At 55.5% G+C, this 18,128-nt stretch overlaps 4 protein-coding genes and 1 pseudogene across 5 annotated transcripts; 3 read left to right on the forward strand and 2 right to left on the reverse strand.

Annotated features, from left to right (window-relative positions):
* Window positions 1-257: 257 nt before the first annotated feature.
* GCG54_00010445 (uncharacterized protein) lies at window positions 258-1,798 on the reverse strand (the record flags this gene model as incomplete). Its single annotated transcript, XM_045410370.1, has 5 exons — window positions 258-856; window positions 1,108-1,163; window positions 1,245-1,449; window positions 1,499-1,619; window positions 1,697-1,798. 5 exons carry the CDS (start codon window positions 1,796-1,798, stop codon window positions 258-260), a joined length of 1,083 nt encoding a protein of 360 aa, XP_045270268.1.
* Window positions 1,799-3,448: 1,650 nt separating this feature from the next.
* Window positions 3,449-3,995, forward strand: GCG54_00010446 (annotated as a pseudogene). Its single transcript has 3 exons — window positions 3,449-3,530; window positions 3,595-3,650; window positions 3,671-3,995. Coding segments are annotated over exons 1-3 (463 nt in total).
* A 24-nt stretch (window positions 3,996-4,019) lies between these two features.
* Window positions 4,020-6,720, forward strand: GCG54_00010447 (Calcium permeable stress-gated cation channel 1; the record flags this gene model as incomplete). The annotated part of the gene is made up of 3 exons (XM_045410371.1): window positions 4,020-4,325; window positions 4,380-6,487; window positions 6,534-6,720. The coding sequence occupies 3 exons, from the start codon at window positions 4,020-4,022 to the stop codon at window positions 6,718-6,720; spliced, it is 2,601 nt and encodes an 866-aa protein (XP_045270269.1).
* An 843-nt stretch (window positions 6,721-7,563) lies between these two features.
* GCG54_00010448 (D-lactate dehydrogenase) lies at window positions 7,564-8,631 on the forward strand (the record flags this gene model as incomplete). The annotated part of the gene is made up of 1 exon (XM_045410372.1): window positions 7,564-8,631. The coding sequence occupies one exon, from the start codon at window positions 7,564-7,566 to the stop codon at window positions 8,629-8,631; it is 1,068 nt and encodes a 355-aa protein (XP_045270270.1).
* Window positions 8,632-9,018: 387 nt separating this feature from the next.
* GCG54_00010449 (putative MFS-type transporter) lies at window positions 9,019-10,904 on the reverse strand (the record flags this gene model as incomplete). Its single annotated transcript, XM_045410373.1, has 2 exons — window positions 9,019-10,025; window positions 10,082-10,904. The coding sequence occupies 2 exons, from the start codon at window positions 10,902-10,904 to the stop codon at window positions 9,019-9,021; spliced, it is 1,830 nt and encodes a 609-aa protein (XP_045270271.1).
* Window positions 10,905-18,128: the final 7,224 nt, after the last annotated feature.

Here is an 18,128-nt window from a genome sequence, read left to right on the forward strand (position 1 = left end):
TACTCAGCACTGACTGTCACTGTCGAATCGCAGCGACTGATGACCCCTCGCCCACGTCTACAAAGTCACCCAGATTGATTAAAGGAGGCCCTTCGGTTACTTGCAGCAGTATCTGGCCTTTCTTTGGTGTCCATCCCTGCTCGCTTGACTTCGGCAGAGGCTGTTGCGGCCGCCTGAGTTTTGTCTTCGATGGAGCCTGCCCAAATGCATTAGTCAACCTCACCTGTCCACGACGCAAGCCCGGACACCACCTTACCTTAATTGGCAGTAGTTGTTCTTTCGGCACCAAGACGCGTATGATACCTCCAGACGATACTCACCGCAGTGGCCATGTCGCATCTTTCTTCCTTAAGGTCGGTCATTAAAGCCAGGATGACTATTTGTCCCCCGAGTCGGGCGCTTATGTCGTCCCCGACGTGCTCTGCAAGCTCGAGAATTTGGATACTTGGAGTAGCCTTCCCGTCCTCGCGGTCGCGGATGGCACCGAGACAGTCGTCAAGCTTGTCGTTGCAGGTGATGACGCCGGCGTCCATGTAAGCTTGGAATTGGCTGCACAAAACATCATAGCGTTGAGCCAGATCCAGGCGAGGCAATGTCAGGGGTGCCAGATATGCCAATCTGACTGGCTTGCCGGAGGGGTCAGGGAGGCTGTGGACTGGCAAGTTGCCCGTTCTCGATGTACAGATAACCACGACGTTTGGGATTGCTGCAAGAGTGTCGAAACCACTGGAGCAGGTGATTTCATGAAATTTGGTGTCCGTCTCTGGGGAGACTGTGGCTCTCCTTGTCCAGCTGTAGCTCTCGATGCTGTCAATCAGGACTATGTGTATGGTTGATCGTGACTGTATAGCCTTCGCTGCAATGCTCTTGAAGTTGATGCCTGGCACAGGGGCATGCAGATGGATCGGCCTATCCCGGCGCTAAAGTTGGATAGAGATCTTCTGTGCCATAGCCATGGCCAGATCCGAGTTGCCAGATTCAGTGGGACCAAGGATGAGGATAATGGATTCTGCTGGCTTTGAAGCGGGCGGGGTTGCAACATGCGTCATAGATGCTGGCAAGGTCAGCAGAGGCCAAGGTTTGGAAGGTGCTCAAGGCGAGACGCACCAAAGTTCTTCACCCATCGAGAAAGCTCCGATCGCAGATGGTTGTCTTTGACCGAGCTAGATCATGGTCAGAATCAACAACTACGAAAGGGTTAGAGTCAATAATAATATTCCGAGCGGTAGGCAGGGATGCCATACAATTCCCAGAGACCGTCAAGCTTGGAGTTTGGAAGGACGACGACCTGCTCGTGGTCGTATGTTGTTGGCAACTCGGAGCTGAGCTTGTAGGGATTGAATTTGATGGCAACATCCCGAGCTGAGATTTGGCGGGTTGCTGGGTCGAGGCCTTGGATGTCGACAACTCGCAAGGACTGGAATATGCCCTGGGGCACGTACTTGGAGACTGATGACAGGTCAGTATGAGTTGGGAGGCATTGGCGGGTTCTACTCACGAGAGGTGTCCGTCAGATCTGTTTCAAGGGAGATGACGGCATCTTCGTTGAGCTTATCGGGGCTCAATTCGCGTTCCAGGTGTGCGAGAATCTGCTGCCAGCCCTTGTCGGTGTAGGTGTACTGTCGATTAGAGAGTGTGAGTGGCACTGTTCACAGGTGGATGACTAGGTTGCGCATTCAGCGGCAGGTGAACTCACGCCATCGTTAAGTCGGGCCTCAACAAAAGCGGTTCCCTTCTTGGGCCTGCAGACAAGGACGAAGTCGTCGGCCCGGCTGCAAGTCAATTGAGCGTCGGCCATGTTGCTAGTGTGTCGCGTATTGATGCGATTGAATAGCGCCCAGAAGTATTGTGATTAAGCAACAGTTGTAGCAAATGCGAAGGGCAGTGAGGGGCATTGAGGGGCCGAGATGGAGCTGATTAGAAAAAGCCGAAATTCTCGTGGTCGTTGGAGAGAGATGAACCGGGGAGTTTTTGGAGGGGTCGACGTCGTCGAGTTGTGGGCCGACAAAAGCCGTAGCGTAGGGTAGGTGCAGGGGGGCAGCAGCAGTGAAAAGCCTGCGCAAGCATGCACGCAGATAGGCAGGTACGATTGGCAGATCCTGAATCCAGACCGCCGGTAATTATGGAATGTGGTTGAAGAGGCAGGAAGAGGATGGTGGTGCAGCGGCAGGGAAGGGACCGGCGGGAAGGAGAGCGCTGGGAAGGCAGTGGAGGGGCAGGGACGACCCGGGGAACGGTGGGGGAGGGGCCAGTGAAAAAATAGGCCGGAGCACCTCCCTTTCCACCTCACAGGTTTGCAGTTTGCGGCTTGCGATTGGAAGTTTCCGCAGCCAGCCAACGGCAGGTGCGCCCTGCAGCCAATCCAGACCCGTCGATAACAAAGACTTCTTTCCCCGGCCAAGGTAGGTAATGGAGATGAACTCTGCTCAACCTTTGGCTGCAGACCAGATCTCTTTGCGCCTCCCTCACCCAAAGCTGCAGTCGACATTCATTTCATCGACCGAGGTGGAAGCCGCATGAAAGCAAGAGGTTGGCCGACGAGATGACCGCCAACCTTCTCTACGGCCGGGTACCTCCAAGTCAAGACCCGTCCCGGGCCGTAGCTTGGCACTCGGGCGGCTTGCAACGCTGTTTCGTCTCGGTCTCATCGCTATCGCCATGTTTTATTCGGCCTGCTGCCTGCACTTCGCTGTTATTCGCCCTGCAGCGTCAATCATGGACTTATTCCCGGGCATCGGCGACGATTAAAGTGTGCATCTGCAGCCTGCATCCTGCTGTTGACAATCAATCGATTGACGACAACCTCCATCGTTCTCGTCGCTGGGCGTGACGTCGATGTAAGGCCTGGCCCGCAAACGGCTGCAAGGAGAGGGCCTGAATGCGCCAAGTGGCTGGTGACGGTAGAATGCCCCGTCTTTGTCTGCTGCAGCCCATCCTTCCAACGTCGAGCCAGCTCTGAATCGAACCAGCCTCTCGCAAGCCAAATGGACAGGACGAGGACGACTACAATGCTCGGGGGAAGCCATGCGCCGCAGGGGGCCACGAAAACATTCCGCGTCAGTGCGTCGGCTCCTGAACGGCTCTGTGGCATCAGAGCACTGAAACCTCCCAACTCTTGGGCCGAAGCAGTTGGCCGTCCCGTCTTGTTCGTCCTGTGCTTCCAAATTCCCAAATTCCCAAGATGCAGGTTCGTTTCCGACGACTGTCCTTGGCACGAGTCTTTGCAGAGGCAGTGCTGCTTCACGGTGAGATCTTCGGTGTGGGCGACTAATACCGACCTCAGCAGGAGGCCCGACCACCGACTAAGGTAGAGCTCGTGATTTTGCTGCAGCCTGCCAGAGGGCTGGGCTTGGCTTCCTCGCGTGTTCATCAGTCGGGCTTGGGTGAGAAAAGCCATGCCAGATAAGGCATGGTGTCTGGGGTCGAATGCAGCTCTGCATCTGACGGCATGTGCCTGCCCTGGCGATGGCTTCAACGAAACGTCGCCGTGGCTTCGGACACCCCGGACAAGCAACCGCCGGATTTTCAAGGTACAACCCTGACAATACCATTTTTCAAGGCATACCATAATATCTGTGGGCTTCTTTTTCATAGGTCATACTGGCCTTCGAGGATTTGGGGCATCGGAAGCAGCGCGCTATGAGCGCAATGTCGCTCACCTCAACCGCAGCATCTCGATTTAGAGCTTCGCAGTGTTGGTGGCCCGAGTCCAGGAGCTTGCTGCACTAAGGTAGTAGAGGCGAGTGCAGTGGTCTTCACGTGCTTGCTGTGGCGGCGGTGTGGCCGTTGACGACTGTTACGTAATCAGCTACTTCATCTCGGGCTGCATCATCACGTCACAGGTTCAGATGAAGTGGAGACCTTCCTTCGCGTGCCTGAAGCTCCAGCTTCGGTTTCAACCAACCACCTGCATCACCAGATTCCACCGACGACCGCTTGGCGACTCTACAGCTGCATCTACACCGCCAACACTGACAGAACATCAACCACCTTGACCGAACCCTCACTATGTACGCGAGATGGACGCGCTGATAATCAACTCGACAGACAAGTGCGGCGGGAAGGATGCCACAGAGGCTCTCCAGCCGAGCAGCCGCGCCATCATTGTCCAGTTAGCCCTCTCTCTCATCCTCGGCGTCTCGGCTTTTGTCGCATTTTGCATTCTTCGTCCGCGATGGCCGACTCTCTACGCTGCGCGCAAGCGCCGACTCGACCCCAAGATTGGCCTTCCCACTCTTCCGAATACCTTGCTCGGATGGATTCCCGGCCTGTATCGTGTGACGGAGGAGCAGGTTCTCGCCTCCGCGGGGCTTGATGCATTCGTTGTAGGTGGACGAGCTACTTGAGAGGAACACATTCAACTCAGCTGACAATGGCAGTTCCTGTCTTTCTTCAGGATGGCCATCCGCATCTTGGCCGTCATGACGTTCCTCGCCCTCGTCGTCCTGCTGCCGATCAACCTCCACTACAGACCAGGAGATTACAAGCTCAACAGCACCAGTGTCGCCATGTTCGACTGGATGGCTACCTACGGCGACGCGAACACGTACGACGAGGGTGGCAAGGACTCGAAGGACGATCCAGACAGAAGCTATCTTTGGGCATGGCTGGTATTCGTCTATGTCTTTTCAGGGCTCACACTATACATACTGAACAAGGAGACTTTCCGGGTCATCCATATCCGCCAAGAGTACCTCGGAACGCAGTCAACTGTCACAGACAGGACATTCCGCCTGTCAGGAATTCCCCAGAACATGCGATCCGAGGACAAGATCAAGCACTTGATTGAGAAGCTCCAAATCGGTCGTGTTGAGAGTGTTAACCTGGTTCGCGACTGGAGGGAGATTGACTCACTGACTGAACAACGAGCACAAATTCTGGCGAAACTGGAGGAATCCTGGAGCGTCTTTCTTGGAAAGCAGGCCGCCCTACCCAAATCCGTACAACGTCTGCGTGACCCCGAGGCAGAGCCTTCTGTTCTGGAGCCACGTCAGGATGAAATTGACGAGGAGGCCGGTGAAAATGGACGGCTATTGGGGCATGGCGAACTCCACCCAGAGTATGTGGAGCGTGAACGCCCAAAGATTCGCCTGTGGTACGGCTTTCTCAAGCTCCAAAGCCGCCAGACGGATGCTATCGACTACTACGAGGAGAAGCTGAGGCGGCTTGACGAGAAGATCTACGAGGCCAGGCAGAAGGAATACGCGCCGAGCGATCAAGCATTCGTTACGATGGACAGTATTGCGGCCTGCCAGATGGCGATCCAAGCCCGCATCGATCCCCGCCCCGGACAGTTCCTGACGAAACCCGCGCCAGCGCCTTCAGACATCATGTGGGCCAACACATACGCACCTCGAGGTGTACGAAGGCTGCGATCGTGGACGGTAACAATCTTCGTGGCCGCGCTGTCTATCCTGTGGATCGCCGTGCTGGCTGCCATTGCGGGTCTCTTGAGCGTTTGCAACTTTCAGCAATGGTTCCCTTCTGTTGTCGACTTTTTGAAGCAGTTCCCGACCATCAAGGAGTTGATCGAGACGTCCTTGACGACAGTGCTCGTTTCGTTGCTCAATGTGGCCGTGCCCTACCTGTACGATTATCTGTCGTACCAGCAGGGCATGATCTCCAAGGGCGACGTCGAGCTGTCCATCATTTCGAAGAACTTCTTCTTCACGTTTGTCAACGTCTTCCTCGTCTTCGCCGTCTCAGGGACTGCGCTCAGTGTCTTTAAGATTTTCCAAGACTTTCAGGATTCCTGGGGCAATACGACGAAGCTGGCACGATTGATTGGTTCACGGATTGAGGCCCTGGGTCTGTTCTACGCCAACTTCATCATGCTTCAAGGCCTTGGCCTGTTTCCCTTCAGACTCCTGGAGGTGGGCAGTGTCTTTCTCTACCCGATCTACCGCATGGGAGCAAAGACTCCGAGAGACTTTGCCGAGATTATGCAGCCGCCAGTGTTCAGCTACGGCTTCTATCTCCCGACGGCGCTCCTTGTGTTTATGCTGTGCCAAATTTACAGCACGTTGCCGTTTGGCGCTCTCATCTTGCCGATGGGAATGATTTACTTTACGTTTGGGTACTTCACGTACAAGTATCAACTCCTGTACGCCATGGACCAGCCGCAGCATGCGACGGGTGCGGCGTGGAGGACGATTTCGTACCGTATCGTGCTTGGCCTAGTCGTGGCAGAGATCATTCTGTCCAGTGTCATGGCGCTGCAGACAGGTTTTGCTCAGTCGGTGCTGGTCTTGCCTCTGGTCATCTTCACGATATGGTACAGCTTCTACTTCCGACGCCGATTCGAGCCCCTAACCCGCTTCATCTCGCTCCGAAGCATTCGGGCAGAGTTTGACGCTGAGGACTCTGCCATTCTTGACGAAGATTTTGAAGGACCGAGACCTTCGCAGGGCCTGCTTAGAAGAGGAAGCACGATTGACGAGGACAAGGAGAAGGGGATGAAGTTCATTAACCCCAGCTTGACCTCTCGGTATGTACCCGCGACCCCATTTCTGACTCGCTCTAACGTGTCATAGTCTTGATCGACCGTGGATCTATCAGGATCCGCCTCCAGCCGACGATTCGGGAGATGAGAGCGAGAGCGCAGTGGACACGGAGAGACCCAATGCTCCCGCGAACACGGCCTCGGCTGCGTCGGATAGTTCGATGAGCCTAGGTGATACGCACATCTGGCGCCAACAAGCTGACAGCAGCACCCGATAACGGCTCCTTGATAAGATGCGCACCAGCTGTAGATAATAGTCTCAGTCGATATGGGTTCATGACTGGAGTAACGAATGGCGGTGGATAGCGGGGACAACAGGACTATACCACATAGGCGTTTGGAGTGCCTTGCGTTTGAATGACTTATGAGGAATTAGTAAGAAGGCATGAATTCGAGCCGTCAGTCAAACTTGATCTTGTCATTTCGTATATCTGCGGCTTTCTGCAGTGTTCCCACTCGAGTCAGATGTGACGATGTCATTTACCGGGGCTTCCCCTGAAAATCCAGGGCGTGGCTGCTGCCAGCTCCTCGTGACATACGCAGCCCAGCGCCCGTTTCGGTTAGCGAGCTGCCCAGAGCTCCAGAAGGAGAGGCATGGCGGGGTAGCTCTTGGGATCAGGCCACTGCGCCGTAGGACAAGCTTAAAAGGCGCGGCAGGTCCCCCCGCGGGACCGCCTGCGTTCACGTCATACAGCACAGTTTTTGGTCCCTAAACGCCGGAAAGAGCAATCGGACGTGAATCGCGCCAAGCTGGTTGAGGTATCACAGGCAGGAACAGTCTGCAGAATGCGGAAGGCGGCCAGCTACCAGCCAAGGCTGGCACCCGAAAAGAACGCGCAGGCGCGGGGGAGCTGATGTCTTGGCTGCTCCTTGTGCTGCCTCAAAATTCCCTCGACCTCCTCTTCTCCCGGCGACGTCGTTTGCCATCTTCACCCTCGACCTCCATCCTCTCGTTTTCCGACAACATATTCGAGCAAGCACCGGAATTCTTATTCAATCATCTCGTCAAAAAGCATCGCTTAAGCTCAATCACCCATCCACCGACTTTCTCAACCGCCGCCATGAAGCTCGCCGTCTTCAGCGCCAAGGCCTACGACAAGAAATACCTGTCCGCCGAGCACGAGGCCAAGAAGAAGGCCCTCGCCGAGCATTCCCCCTCCGACTTTGAGGTTGTCTACCACGACTTCTCGCTCTCCCCCGAGACGGTGTCCCTCGTTAAGAACATGGACGCCGTCTGCGTCTTCGTCAACGATGTCCTCTCCGCCGACGTCCTCGAGGCCCTCCACGAGACGGGAGTGAAGGCTGTCCTTCTTCGCTGCGCAGGGTTCAACAACGTCGACCTCAAGGCTGCCGAGAAGCTCGGAATCTTCGTCGCCAACGTCCCTTCTTACTCCCCCGAGGCCGTCGCCGAGTTCGCCGTCTCCCTCCTGCAGACACTCAACCGCCGCACCCACCGCGCCTACAACCGCACCCGCGAGGGCAACTTCAACCTCGACGGCCTGCTCGGCAAGACGGTCCACGGCAAGACGGTCGGCATCATCGGCACCGGCCGCATCGGTGTCTCCATGGCCCGCATCATGAAGGGCTTCGGCTGCACCCTCTACGCCTTCGACCCCTACGAGTCCGACGCCTTCAAGGAGCTCGGCGAGTACCTGCCCCTCGAGGAGCTGCTGCCCAAGTGCGACTTCATCAGCCTGCACTGCCCCCTCATGGAGAAGACGAAGCACATCATCAACGAGAAGACGCTCAAGATGATGAAGCCCGGCTCCATGCTCGTCAACACCTCCCGCGGGGGCCTGATTGACACTAAGGCCGTCACCCACGCCCTCAAGAGTAAGCATCTCGGGGGCCTCGCGCTCGACGTGTACGAGGGCGAGGGCGACCTCTTCTACAACGACCACTCGGGACACATCATCGACGACGACGTGCTGACGCGCCTTATGACGTTTCCCAACGTCTTGATCTGCGGCCACCAGGGCTTCTTCACCGAGGAGGCGCTGCAGGAGATTTCCGAGTGCACGTTCCGCAACCTCGAGGACTTTTTGCGGGGCCGCAAATGCGACAATTCGCTAGTCAAGGAGGAGTTTCTCCTGTCGCGCAGAGACTCCCTGCCGGTGCGCATTATCTAGGCTGCTGCTGGCCATTGTCGGAAAACCTAGGTTGATGGATACCCTACTTGTTGGCTGGTCATGGGTAGATACGGATCACGACTTATGAATATACGATTCCCTACACTCTGTTGTTCTTTGCCGCGGCGATGGTGATTTTTGACTTTGGTTTATTCAAGATTATGTCTACGGCATTGCCGTCCATGTCTAATGCGTCTATGTTTCAATATGCCGGCCAGCTCCTGGTACTCCTTCCCTTTTCACTCCCCAATTACGCCGAGTGAATCAACCCAAAAACAAAAACAACCTTCCACAGCTACACGTCCCCTCCCCAAGCTTCGGAGCAGCCAACACCACCATTCCGACCCACGATATTACCACCGCTCTCCCTTTCGTGACCACAGATCTTTACGCAGGCTCAAAAGTCCTCGTGGGCTCCAGCGCGTTCGTAGGCGCCTTGGCCTTTTCCACATCACTACTGCTCCCACTCGCAGCCGCCTCGTCCTCGTCGTCGCCAGAGTAGGCGTACTTGCTGCGCTGCCTGATTCTTGCGCCGTACACCCAGAAGAGGAAGGGAATCGCGCAGCACGCGAGGCCGATGAAGGCGAGCAGCGTCGACGCCCACTGGTCGCCGAGGCGGTCGTACATCTGCTCGGTAAACAGCACGACGCCCGCGCCCCAGAAGGAGCGGATGCAGGTTTTCGCGGCGAGCGCGGAGGCGGCCTGGTGCTGGTACGAGTCGACGAGGTAGTTGTTGGCCGAGTTGTAGAGGAAGATGAAGCCGAAGCCGACGGGGAAGCCGCCGAAGGCGGGGCCGGCCCAGTGCAGGTCCGCGTAGGAGGTCCAGGCGAAGATGAAGAGGCCCATGGGGATGAACCAGCAGGAGAGCATCATGGGCACGAGGCGGGCCTCGGCGGGGGGGTGGCCGTTGTGCTTGGCGACGAGGGTGAGGTAGTGCTTGTTGACCCAGGGGGAGCAGGCGGCGGAGAGGACGACGCCGACGGCGAGGGGGATGAACATGAGCCCGGTGGAGGAGGCGGAGTAGCCCTTGCGCTTCTGGTAGATGATGGGGAAGGCGACGAAGAACATGTAGAGCAGGCCGTAGAGGACGGACATGTAGATTGAGATGAGGAAGACGATGAGCTCGCGGAAGAGGAGCTGGAAGGGGCGGATGAGGAAGATGCCGAGGCGCTCGGAGAGGGGCCGCAGGTCGATGTCCTGCTCGGTGACGTGGGAGGGGTCGGCGGTGGACTTGCGGAGCTTGGCGGCGCGGCGGGCGAGGATGGTGGGCGCGTAGGTCTCGGGGACGGTGAAGGTGATGAGGACCCAGACGACGAAGGCGAGGATGAGCTGGATCCAGTAGAGCCAGCGCCAGCCTGCTGCGTCGGAGAGGAAGCCACCGACCAAGGGGCCGACTGGGAGTTGTTAGTGGGAGGGGGGAGGGGGGAGGGGAGGATGGGGGGGGGCTTACTGGCTGGGCCGATGAAGGGGGCAGCGGAGAAGGCGGCCATGGGGACGCCGCGCTCCTCGTTCCTCCAGAGGTCTGCGAGGGTGCCGCCGACGAGCGTCATGGGCGCGGAGAAGGCGATGCCGTCGATGGCGCGGCAGACGAGGAGGGTGCCGAGGTTCTTGGCCACCGCACAGGGGATGATGAAGATGACAGCGATGAGCAGCGTCGAGCCGTAGATGACCTGGCGGCCGTAGATTTCCGAGAGCGGCGCGAAGGCCATGGGGCCGACGCCAAAACCAATAACGAAGACGCTGATGCTGACGAGGGCGGCCTCCTCGGAGACGTGGAACTCCTCCGCGACGCCGGCGATGTCGGCCGTGATGACGGACGAGCAGAAGGCGACGACGAAGCACGTCAGCGCGACGACCATGGTGCAGTACCACTTGTACGCCTTGGACCAGTTCTTGGGGTTCTCCTTGTCGCCGGGCGTGAAGGTGACGAGCTTGTAGTTGCTCGCGGGCCCGCCGGCGCCGTCGCCGGCGGCGGGGGGCCCGGGGATCTGGCCGTCGTTTGTCTCGACGCGGTACTCGTCCAGGTTGGCATTGGGCGAGAGGGTGCGGTAGGGCAGGTTGACGTCGAGGGCCGGGTCAATGGTCTCTTTCGTCTGCACCGGGTGGAGGATGTTGGAGGCGATGGAGGCGCGGCGGTTGGTGTTGCTCGCGTTTGAGGGCGTGCGCTTGTGGGTGTTGCTGGTGTTGTTGGTGATGGAGGCGTACTGCGGGCCCTCCGAGGAGGAAGAGCCCGGCGGTAGGGTGTTTGACGATGTTCGTGATGTGTTCTCCATTTTGGAGGCTTAAGGGGTAAACGATGTACTCAGAGCTAGTAAACAAAAAGAAGTCCCGTATGGGAAGAGTCACGAAAGGGGGAACAGTAGTGAAAGACGATTGCAGGGTGATGGCCCAGACTGTTACTTAAGCTCAAGGAGCAAAGACTTCTTCTCTTCCACTTCCACGGGGGGCACACCATGTATTTATATCCTCGCCCACTAGGACGGAAAGTCGAGTCACGAAGGGATACTTATCTCCTGGTATTGCTCCTGGCGACAGGGCCTGGGATCCGGTCGCAATTCGGTCTATGGGTGGGCATCGGCGCGGCATTCGGGGTACCCACCAGCTGGGCGGGGCCCGCTTTTCCCGTCCGATGGTGCAATCTCTTTGGCAGACGCACTTCTTTGGCGTGCTTGGTCCCAGGTTTCTTGGAGGCGTGTGTTTACTTTGCCTGACGCCTCCTGATGAGAAAAATGAGTGTATCCCTGTATGGGCCTGGAAGGAGCTGTGTGATGGCCCGTGAACCGTTCATGTGGGATCTGGATACGTACACACGTCAGATTTTGACGGTGGTGATTCCCCACTGATGTCAACCTTGTCATGTTGCTGCTGCTCCGTCTGCTTGGATCGCTGCGAGAACGGAGGTTGAGCAGTACAGCCTGTGATCGTCCAACGGGAGAGGTGTCTGTAGCAGCATCTCGTCACGGGCATTTGGCAGAGCGTGAGAGGTCGAGATAGACGGTCGCGGGTGCGATTGTCATCTCTGCAGCTGCAGATGCAGGAATCTTGTGTCAGCCGCGGGCAGGGGAGAGGGGTGCGGAAAGGGAGGAAAGGGGACGGAATTGTCAAGGACGCCTGCAACGATGAATACGTACCGGAAAACGTGTCGGGCACGTTTGACACGAACCTCCGTCCTTGCTTTTCTTTTCTCTCTGATGCGACGCAACGAGGCTATTCCGGGATGGGAAAGGAGCGAGTTTCCTCTTTGGCCCGTTTCTGAAAAGCTTCGTTTTTTGAGTCGCTAGAGCTCAGTCCAATCGCGTCGTTTCCCACGGCCGATGCAATGCGTGCGCATGGATCTAGACAACTTTGATCTATGTGTGTCGATTGGCAGGCCGCCCGACTTGTCCCGTTTTACGCGACCGGCTTGGCGCGTTCTTTTTCGTGAGTCTTGCGGCTCTGTCCGGTATTTGTGGGAGAGTCTAGGCAATCCAGGTCGAGGGACGGGTCTGGGAATAAGAGGGAATGACTTTGGACGGGCCTAGCGCCGTGGCGCCGTGCTTGGTTGGACGGGGGTCCCGGGTGATTGGGGGCATGTTCCCTCTCAGGGCTGAGCAGGGGGAGAAATCTCGGAATGAGTTCGGGTTGTCGTCATGATTTTTAAACCATTTGCTGAGTTTTTTCTTGCGACGATTCCCCATTTCTCTCGAACATTTGCTCGAGCCAAGTGATCAACATGGAGTGTCTCCTGTTTTGTCCCTTCTCGAAGCCGCTGGCTGATCTTCCGTCCGAACTTGAGAAGTCTATTCCGGTCCACGTTTGGGGATGAAGAAGCTGGCTGGGATGCCGCTGTCATCCTCGGTTGGCCGTTGGGCAGAGCAAAGAGCAGCCCCCTTTCGTCCGGGACGCACAGATCGCAGAAGCCGGTAAAGATGGGATCCACCCGACAGCGGAGACCCGGGTACGGAGGGATCCACCCCGGCCGCCACAGAGATTTCGTTTCCCTGCTTCTTCGCACACAAAGCTTTCGTCCTCTCGTGGCATCTTCCGTTTCCTAGGGCGACGCCGTTCCGCGGGCGTTGGTCAACTTTGATTATTCCCATGCCAAGGACGACTGACGCCAAACGCTAGCGGGCAATGTGGACAAAAGTGTCGATGATGAGCGGACGGTGCACGAAGATTCGGTGAGTGGAGACGGAGCAAAAAGGTTTTTTGATTGCATTGTGGTTTGTGATTATTCCCGGCGGAGCCAAGTGGGGTCTCTGACTGAGTCCGGCTACCGTTATCAGCGAGCTTGGAGCTCGGTGTTTGGCTGCTGGGCGTGTTAGGCGTGTGTGCTGCTGAGGACCCTGCAGCACCAGCACGAAACATTGGTACGGCACGCCCACTGCGTATCCCTTCTCTCACGAGCAAACAAGAGGTTAATAAGAGGGCATTGAACTAATCAGGGGATTCGGTTTTAGAACAGGACCGATATCGCTTGAGGCAGCCTGCACACTATCAGTTGCCTGGATAAGATCGTGTGTGGACCAAGGGACTATCGCGTCCTTCAAGGGGCTCGATGACAGAGCATCTTACGATAACAGGGGTCAAAAACGCACTCTGAGAGATGAGCCAAGATGGCGGGAGTTTGTCGGGATGGTAATAAGCGGAGGGGGGAGTGCATCCAGCGAGAGAGACGAAGCAGGTGAAGGCTTGCGTGTGGATAGCGTGGGATGGCGAGCGTTGGCGCCTCCAAACTTGGAGGGTTACGCGGGCTTGGGTTCTCGTGGTTGCTGCCCAAAACCCAGACCGTTGTCGCGGATATCGATGATCTAAGGGTTTGGTGGTCATGGGTGCTTTCGATTCGGAAGGCTGTTGACTATCGCTGCACCGCTGCAGGCAGCGGGTGTTGGTGGAGCGAGCGCCGTGTCTAAAAGTCGGAGCTCGCGACTTGCGGTACCCGCGTCTCCGCGCCTCGTGGTCGGCGGTAGTGGTGCCGTCGCAGTGCCGCTAGCACGCTGGAATCTAAAAGAGTTTATCTTCCTAGCCACGCCCAGCCGGGATGACGAGGGACTTCTCTTGGCTCTATCTCTTTTGGAGAAGGTCAGCCAGTCACGTTCGACCTTTGCGCCAACGCCAAGCAGTATCGAGGAAAGGGAGGCGGCTTACCGCATGCCAAACCAACCGGGGTGGCTTCGAGGAGCCGACAATCGCCTGAATCGTTCACCTTGATCGCCCCGGACCGGCCGGACCGCTGGCGCACCACCGATGGCGAGGACAGGGCCGCGCATGGAGGATTGAGACGGCGCGGCTCGCCATGAAGTCTTTACCGACATCGAAGTACCGCGGCGCGATACCGCATCTGTGCTTTTGATGCTCGCGGTGAGATTCCAATTTGGAGTAGCCTGCGAGTTCATCTGTAGGAGCAGTCGAGTCAGCCGGACCGGACCCACAGCTGATGGAAGGGCGTGCTCGCGTTCTCAGCATGGGGTTTTTGGCCATTTTTGCTGTGAAGCTCAAGTGGTGGAAGCAGATTAAACGCGTCAACGCCGATGATTGTGCTTTGGGTTGTTGACGGGAAAGTTTGATGCTACTCTCGTGTCTAGGATTGTTCGCCAAGTCCTGCTGGCCACTAGCAGGAGGCTCGACGTGCCTTCCCTCTTCGTCTTCCGCATCAAAACGGAAGGCTCGCGACCACCAAAAGCCCACCCGCGACCGGTCGCCGTGAGTTGAGTATGAAGGAATGTCTGTAGAGCTTATTGGCCTCGTCCGAACGGACCACTTGTTTTCGGCTGAACGATTCCAGACTCGGGCGCCTCTCCCCAACTCCTTACGGGGACTTTTCAAATAATGTTACTCTATCATTATTAATTATATGAACTATGTGGCGTTATTAGACATTCGTAGATATATCCTGTCCGAAGCTGAAGAACCTTTGCTATCGTAATGTTTCGATCAGCCTCGCGAGCAGCATCGGCAAAGTCACGCCTGGAGTACTAGAGACCAGCTTGGTCGCCAAACTTGTCAACTCTTAGTTGTGCTAATTGAAAGCAAGGACGGCGATGGCAGGAAATTAAATGAATGCTTGACAGAGTCTACAGCTGCAATGTAAAGCACATGACATGATGGAACGCAGGGTCTCTGACAGATGTCAGCAAGACATGCGAACACCAAGCGCCAACCGCAGCGCCAAACGCCGGATAGGTGGGGCCGGCACCGTGTGTAACCCGGGAGCTCGGATTGAACGGATTGCTTCTCACTTCAACTAAAACACTCGACTTGCGCCCTTCTACCGACTTCGATTCCGACAACGACGGTCAAACCACCAGTCAACTTTCAATTCTTAAGTAGGCGTCCGATGCAGCCACAACGCACGGCAAAGCTGAGGTCAGAATGGTCAGGTGCAAGTTTGCGATTTTGAAGCTGAGCGAAGACCTAAATTGATTGAGGCGGCTTATTTTTCCTGTGCTATGCAGACTACCTTTCCTGTGACCATGCTCTACCTCACCGACGTCACTTCTATCATCGTCGTCGTCGTCGTCGTCGTTACTATTATCGTCTTCGACAGGAGTAGCCAAGTACACCGGAAATAGCCGCGCAGACACAGGAAATCAGGCGGTCTCTATTAATTCTAGCTTGACCACGCACTATCAACCGCAGACTTGTCTGATTTCAAGTATCAGCTGTGGTAAAGCATCTCAGGCGTAACTTAAAGATCCATTCATTGCGCCTTCATTAAAAGCTTTCAACGGCTAAGCGTGCATCCAAGGTCCTTGTTGCAAGTGTTTAGGCACTTCTTGAAGTTGGCATCGCTTCCTTTACTGCGAAAGCAATCATCGCGGCAGAAGTTGCACTGTAAGGTATATCATCAGTCATAGTGATCATCGTGAAAATAGTGAGATCGCTAACGTACCTGAGTGTTCTGGCGAGGTTCGACAACGGCAGGGGCTGCAACGGCGATTCCTGCGAAGAGAACGACTAGTACTGTAGAGAATTGCATTTTCTAATAGTGCGACGGCGTCGGTCAACGACGGCTGCTGTAGCCTGATGTAAGTGAGTGATAGATGAAAGGGAGGGATGGTTTGAGAGAAAGTGTGACAAGATGTGCTAGAAGACGATTCAAGTTTCGAGGATATATAGCGCAAGCAAAGCTTGTTAAATACGCAATTCAAGGTGAACTGTCCATAAGCAGTTGACTCATTGTCGGAGTTTGGAAGTCAATAAGTGGCCGGACTGCTTGCCCTTGCTGTGCGGCGGGCGCTCCGCCTCAGGCCGGCCGGTAGGATCGGAAACAGCCAAGATATGCAGGCATGGGCATTTGAACCTGACTCATGGAAGAAACTCGCTTCCAAAATCTAGCGCTAAAGAATGTTGAGACGAACTCTCTCGTTAGTTGTCCTTGATGAACCGGCCCGCTGGGATACTGATTAGATCATTACACATACCTAGTGAGTGGCGGTTGCAATCGACAGTCTTCCGTCAAATCGTAAAATTACAGATTGATTGCTAGTAACCTTTGCAGACAGACCGCCTGTCCTCGGGCAAATACATGAATGCATGTACATGTATTCGGAGACAAAAGCCTGCTCCCTATTTCTGTCGTCGGTGTTTTTCTGCTGGTTCCAGCTAAGAAACTCCGAGGGGCAGGGCTGTGATAAACCTTAATACTGCTGTGGCCTTACCTACGCAACCAGTACATTGACAGGAGGTTGGTCTTAGACCATGATAGGGCTCGACCATCTTCTTTAACCCGCAAGGCAGACAAGGATTCTCATTGCGATTGCCGCGGAGCTGTAAATATCACCAACAAGCCGGGGAGGAAAAGGAGGCGCGGTATGACATGCGACAGGGAAAGCTGGACGCAGCTTTTGGTCGTGAACCTCAGCTCTTAGCAGTGTTGCGAACCGCTACTAAGGATGTTCAACCTGAATCCTGCTGTTTATGGAAATCATCAAAATTGCCCCACAAGAGACGAGCGTGCAATGTGGCATTGAATCAGCAGGTGTACCGAACCGATGATCCAGGTGAGAGTACTTAATGCCATAAGTGCCGGTGGTAAGGACCTCCAGCTAGATTCTCACCACTTTCACTGTTATCATCATTACCTCGTTGTCCTTTTCTCAGAGTACAATCCCTGACTTCCTGTTCCTCCATAGGGTCATTACAGTTAGCTAATCAGTCATCTACTTCATCCCGTACGTGAGTCTTCTCATGCTCCCTTCGCGTGGCATATGCATCTGAACCTGACTTGCTACAGCGATGCCGCGTTCGCATTTTCTGGTGGCGGCTATCTATGCTGCGCTAGTGCACACTGCAACAGGTGCAACCCTCTGCCGTGTCCAATTTGAAGACTCCGTTAGCGGATCGTCGTTTGGGGGTTGCTCCCAGGCACCTGGTGGTGGTGGCGTGCTGATTTCAGAGCAACGGAGAGTTAGCTACGAGGTGGGCAGCTCGTGTGAGCTCACTATCCCCAACGCACCCGAGGGAGTGACGGGTACTGCCTTTATTGTTCAGTCTTGCAAGTGAGAATTCAGATTTGCATTGCAGACTAGCTGTCTATAGACAAGAGAAAGCTCATATCATTCGTGAAATTTGCAACGGTTTAGACTAGGTGACATATGGCATATCTGGTGTCTGGTTGACGAAAAGGTCAATCAGCAGGCCATCGAGAAGTTCACATTCGCTGTGAGGACCAAGGACGTAGATAAGATCGGCCAGTTTAAGCAGATGTCAGATACGCTCAATGAACGTAAATCCGGCTCGCTGGTGGAGCTCGCTGAACTGGGTCGCGCCATCAATACGATGGAGGTTGATGAGCTGAGGGGTACCGCTCCCTGGCGTTCGATGCTTAGAAACTCAGAAGCTGAGGAACAGAGAGAATGGGATCATTGAGATTCCACTTCGAAATGCTGCAGCCATCAGCTGCTATCTACATCATCCATATTTGCTTCGCACCAGTCATCGAGGTCGGTTAGCTCAGTTGGTTAGAGCGTGGTACTAATACGACATCCATCGTGTTGAGTAATGCCAAGGTCGGGAGTTCAAGCCTCCCACTGATCATTTTTGCTTTTCAGACAATTCTCCCAGATCGGTTTGTTTATTTTCATCTTTTGCCTCTTGTGTATGTAATGATTCTGCACTTTCGGCGTTCACGGCCTTGACGGCAACAGCTCGGCCCCGTGTTCAGGGGCGAAAAGTGGACCATGCAGCCCGGCGCAGTACTTGCTCTTTCCCTAAGTCACCAGTGGGCATCTTGGCAGGCAGAGGCGGGTAAGTCCTTCCTTTTTAGGTGTACCTACCTCGTTCGCGCTGGCATTTTGCCTGAAGGTTTGTATCTCCTTCTTTCTGCGGCGGCTTTAGGCAGTTCGAAGTCGACGCCATCCTTCATGTCACTTTCATTTCCACCTCGTGCGACATCATCCTCCGATTCATATCGCAAAGTTGGTCGACTGCATCATCCTTTTAGACTTCGAAGCGGACGGGGGGTTCAAATTCTATTTCACGTCCAACAACATTCGTTCTGACATACCACATCCCCC

This window comes from Colletotrichum gloeosporioides, assembly GCF_011800055.1.
Source record: "Colletotrichum gloeosporioides strain Lc1 chromosome Unknown consensus_8, whole genome shotgun sequence".
NCBI lineage: Eukaryota > Fungi > Ascomycota > Sordariomycetes > Glomerellales > Glomerellaceae > Colletotrichum > Colletotrichum gloeosporioides.